The 4,952-nt window shown below is 47.4% G+C and overlaps 1 protein-coding gene across 1 annotated transcript in view; it reads left to right on the top strand.

Moving 5' to 3' along the window:
* Window positions 1-4,952, top strand: part of ITGAE (integrin subunit alpha E) — a 58,056-nt gene that overhangs the window by 13,885 nt on the left and 39,219 nt on the right. The window contains exon 2 of the mRNA XM_006922207.3: window positions 1,047-1,167. Within this exon, the coding sequence (XP_006922269.1) occupies window positions 1,047-1,167 (121 nt within the window). The remainder of the gene's footprint in view (window positions 1-1,046; window positions 1,168-4,952) is intronic.

Raw genomic sequence — 4,952 nt, 5'->3', positions numbered from 1 at the left:
ATACATGCAGATACATGTATATATATACATCTATCCATCCATCAAGCCATCTTCTATTTTGATGCATTTCAAAGTAAATTGCAGACATTGGTGTGCTTCATCCCTAAACATATCAGTATACATATCAACTAGAGTTCAGTATTTGCGTACAATTCTTCTTCTTTTTTTTTTTTTTTAGGTAAAATTTACATATAGTGAAATGCACAAATTTTAAGTGGACAATTTGATGTGTTTTTGACAAATGCACATACTTTTGGAATCCAAACTCCTATAAGATATAGGATATTTTCATCACCCCAGAAAGTTCTTTCTTGTCCCATCTTGGTTAATTCCCCTCCCCTCTCCCTCCAGGCAATATTTTTTTTTTACTACAAATTAGTTTCATTGGTCCTAGAACATCATAGAAATGGAATTATACTTTAGATACTCTTTTACGTAAGGCTTCTTCCACTCAACCTAATGATGTTTGTGATTTACCCATCTTGCCATGTGTGTCAGTTGTCCATTTCTTTTCACTCCTGAGTAGTATTTCATAGTTACTCTATCCCTTCCCCACTTGATGGACATTTGAGTTTTTCCGGTTTGAGACTATTACAAATACAACTCCTGTAAACATTCTTGTGCAGGCAATTTTGAGGACATATGCTTTCTCTTGGGTCACTTATGGAGGTCATAGTCTAGTTTAACTTCAGTACAGGTCACAGTGATGAGTATGTGTCGTGTGACAGGTACAGAAAAGTGTACATCGGGAGGTGTGAGAAGGTGGGAAGTGCCTCTAGGGGGAGAACCAGGGAAGGCCTCCTGAAGAAGGGGCCTTGGTGTTGACACAGCTAGGTTGGATAGGAGGATCAGGGGCTCTGGTCAGCCATGCCTGCGTTCCAGTCCTGTTCCCATAGGGAAAAGATCCTTTGGAGTCTCGCTTTCACTTTTCTCATCTGTACAATGGGGATGTTGACACTACAGGACTTGATAGAATAATGGTTAAAAGGCCCAGCCACAACCTCAACAGGTACCTGATTTGTTAAGTATTCCTCTTTTCTCCACAGACGTGGCTCCCCTGGTGGCCTTCAATGTGGATGTGGCCCGGACCTGGGTGACTCCCGAGGGCAGTGGGCCTTACGTGCTCAGCTCCCTTCTGCACCAAGACCCCAACACCAACCGGACCTGGTAAGTGGGGCACCAAAGACAGGAGGCCTGAAGACTGAAGGAGCCTCCAGGGAGCCCCGACAAAGCCCCAGAGAAGGCTTTGGCACCCCACCCCCACAGTCTGGGGAGAACCTCCTTGCTCTTTCTGAAAGGTGTGTGGGAATGGGGAGAGAAGTCGAGAGAGAGGCTATGAGGCCCAGTCCACCCTGGCCCCTGTCTTCTCCTGGCCTCTCTCTGCACTGCCAGGGTAGAGGTGGGGGGGGGACTTCAAAACTAATTAAAAATAAGGTTTATGAAGGCTCTTTTGTCTCATACAAAAGTAACACATTCTTAAAGTAGGAAATTTTGGACAGTGACAAAAATATTCTTAAAAATGGAAAATATGAAGCAGGAGGGAGTGGCGGCTAAGGGGCAGGCTGTGGGTTCAGGGACAGCTTCACTCTGTATTTGTGGCGAGGTGCTCGCCCCCCAGGCTCACTCCTCATCTCTGTAGTGACGCAGTGATGTACTGGCTTCGCAGCGTTGCTGAGAAGACTGAGTTCATGCACATGAAGGGTTCAGCATGGTTTCTGGCCAAATGAAGGCTCAATGACATTATCTTATATTTTTAAAATGTCATCTGTACCTACCCATTAGATAAGCAAAAAAATGTTTAATCTGACAACATTCTGCTGGTAAGGATGTGGTCAAACAGGAACTTGGGGGAACGTAAATTAGTGTAGCCACCTTGGAGAACACTTTTGCCATATCTGGTAAAGTTGAAGATGCACGTGGCCTTGGACTCAGTAATTCCACTCCCAGATACTAACCCTAGAGAAAATCTCAGGTCAAGGTATTTATGGTATCACTGCTTGGAACAGAGAAAGACTGGAAATGCTCATCATTCTGAAAATGCACCAACGACGGCAACACTAAAAGCAGGTGGAATAAATGAAACGAGTGCAGTGGTTATTAACCTAGATCAATCTTGAGATATATTGTAAGGGAAAAAGGCAGTTTGAAGAATTATGTACACTATGGTCATTCACTCAACAAATATTTATACGGAATATCTATTCTGTACCAGGCCCTGAGGATACAGAAGTGAGCAAAGCAGACAAAAATCCCCGTGCTCGGGGGAGACAGGCAATAAGCAAGCGAGTAAAACGTATTGTATCGGATGGTGACAGTGGCGGTGTGCTGATGCAGAAGCCCGTCTTTAGTTTTTTCCCCTGTTGTCGCCAAAATGACTTTTAGAGCTGCTTTGTTTTGAAGCCAGGATCCAGTCAAGGAGAATGTGTCATGTATTGTTACTTTGTCTCTTTAGTCTCTTTTAAGCTAGAGCAACCCTTCCTCTTCCTTTCCTGTTTAGTTCATGATGGTCACAGAGCTTTTTCTGTGTCTGCTCTATGACCCAGCCATACTCAGGTCCTGCCCCAAGCTGGTGCCCTGCCGCCCCACTACCACTGCTGCTTTGCTTTTGGTTAGTGGTCAGTGGTTTCCTTCATCCCCAGCACACCTGAGCCATGAGCCCAGGGTCCAGACAGGCTTTGGGACAGAGCCAGGGGAGGCGCTCAGGGTCCCTGGCTGCGTGAAGCTCCAAATCTCCCAAGCCAAGTAGAGCAGCAGCAGTGTTTGGTGACAGCTCCTGAGGTAGCTTCATGGCTCTGGGACTTGGGCCAGGACCCCACCAGCCAAGCAGGCTTGGATCCTTTGCTGAACTGGGTTTCCTCATCTGTACCGTGAAGAGGCTTGTGACCATGAGATTTAAGTGGTGAGGGCAGGTGCAATTCATCCATTCATTCACTCATTCACTCAAATTCAGTAAATACTTATAGAGCATCTACTCAGTGCCAGGCAAAATATGAGGGATATGTGTGAAAGAGACACAGTCCTTGCCCTCATAAGGGAAACAAAGTCAGGCAATGACAAGAGGAGTCATGACTGCTCTGGCAGAGACATTCAGAGCACTTTGAGGACATAGAGGCAGGTGTGTCCTTCAAGTAGAGGATGTGCATTGACACTGGGACTTGGGGAATGAGTAGGAATTAGTGTGAGGAGTCATGGGAGGGGGAAATCCTGAGAACAGCTTGGTTAGAGTCTAGAAGCTGGCCTGAGCAAGGCCAAGGAACTGAAACAATGTCGGTGGCTGTATCTGGGTGTGATGAGAAATATGATGCAGGAGGTGGGCAGTGCCTGTCACCCAGGCACCCACAGTTGGGGAGCCAGAAAGCTTTCACACAGGGGTGGGGTAGGCTGGTGGTAAGGTAGGTTGTTAGGAAGTTTTTGGCTGCAAGAATTTGAATTAAAGGTTGATGTTTGTTGTATCTTCTTTGTTTTGGTGAAATTTTATTGACATGCCACACAGAAAAATGCACATGTCATCAGCATGTAGCTCAGTGAATGTTTACAATGTGAGCCACCCATGTAAGTGGCATCCAGATCTGGAGTGGATGCCGTGCGTGAGCCCCTCTAGGCTGCATGCTTCCTGCCAAGCACATCCCCTGCTAAGAGCCAAACCACTGCTCCAGCTGCCATCTCCATGGATTAGTTTTGCCTTTTCTTGAATTTATAAATGAGGCATACAGTAGGTACACTATTATGTTAAGCTTCTCTCCGTCAACATACAGTCTGTGAATTTTATCCATGGTCTTGCCTAAGCAATAATGCTCATTTTTGTTGCTAGCGTTTTCCATTGTGTGAATAGTGCTTTTGATGGCATGTAGGCAATTTCCTTGGTCTATTATGAATAGTACTTTCTTTTGGTGGACCAGTGCACTTCTCTCTATTGGGCAATTGCCCGGCAGTGGAATTGCTGGATCACGGCTTATGATTTGGCTTAGCATTCAGTTTTCCAGACTTTGAAGTGCGTGAACATTCTGATTGTTCCACATGCTCATGAAGGCTGAGTTTCAGTCTGAGTTACTTGTGACTATCTCCTGCTCAGTCTCCTCAGCTCCAGGCCTGACAGACTTTAAGGCCCCCTCCCTCAGAAGCCAAGCCGAAAGGCCACGACGGATGAGGGGAGTTTGAAGCCCCCAGAGCAGAAGGTTCTGAGCCCACCGAGGGGTTGGGGGAACCCAGCTGGGCTCATGAAAACCTCTCTGAACACCTGCTGAAGCAGAAGGGGGCTTGTGGGAGGATGTGGTGAAAGGCATTCTGGGTTTCTGCCACAAATGATAGAACCCGAGACCATGGGCCTGCTGCATGGGGCAGGAAATGCACTGCTGGCCACCGGGCCACAGAAAAAGGGGCAGGCTCCCCACGTGAGGATGATGTGTCCCTCTCACTCCCTCATGCTGTTTCTCCCTAAAATATAGCAGCCAGGGCTGGCGGCATCATAGGCTTGGCTGCTGCAGGGGGAATGGAGAGGAACATAAGGAAGACTTTTCCCCAGGGGAGTATGGGACTAGACTGAGAACAGAGACAGATTAGAGTTGGGTGAATTAATCAGATGGGCTGCACCCAGGCCAGGGTGTAATAAGGTCCCCAGGGCTGTCAGCTGATGGTAGGTTCATTCAGTCACTCAGTCAACAAACTTGGAGATCAAGAGACCACCCACCATGGTAAGGGTGGTAAAGAGGTGGGCAACCCAGGCAGCTCAGACTGGGCCCCAGGCCACGGTATTGCCTGATTGTGATATGAACGGCAACCTACGGTTTTGCAGTACACAGCCTGCGCAGCTGCACATGGAGTCTCTTGGGAACTCACAGTCTAGGTGGGAACAAAGGCCAGGGATAGGGGTGGATTCCAGTAGTTAGGGCCACCTGGAGGGCTCAGAGGTATCAAGTTGCTCCTTTTGGGCAGGATTCCTGAGGCTGGGGGTT

Source organism: Pteropus alecto, unplaced genomic scaffold (genome assembly GCF_000325575.1).
Source record: "Pteropus alecto unplaced genomic scaffold, ASM32557v1 scaffold398, whole genome shotgun sequence".
In the NCBI taxonomy this organism is placed as follows: Eukaryota; Metazoa; Chordata; class Mammalia; order Chiroptera; family Pteropodidae; genus Pteropus; species Pteropus alecto.
This window is presented reverse-complemented; position numbering and strand designations above follow the sequence as displayed.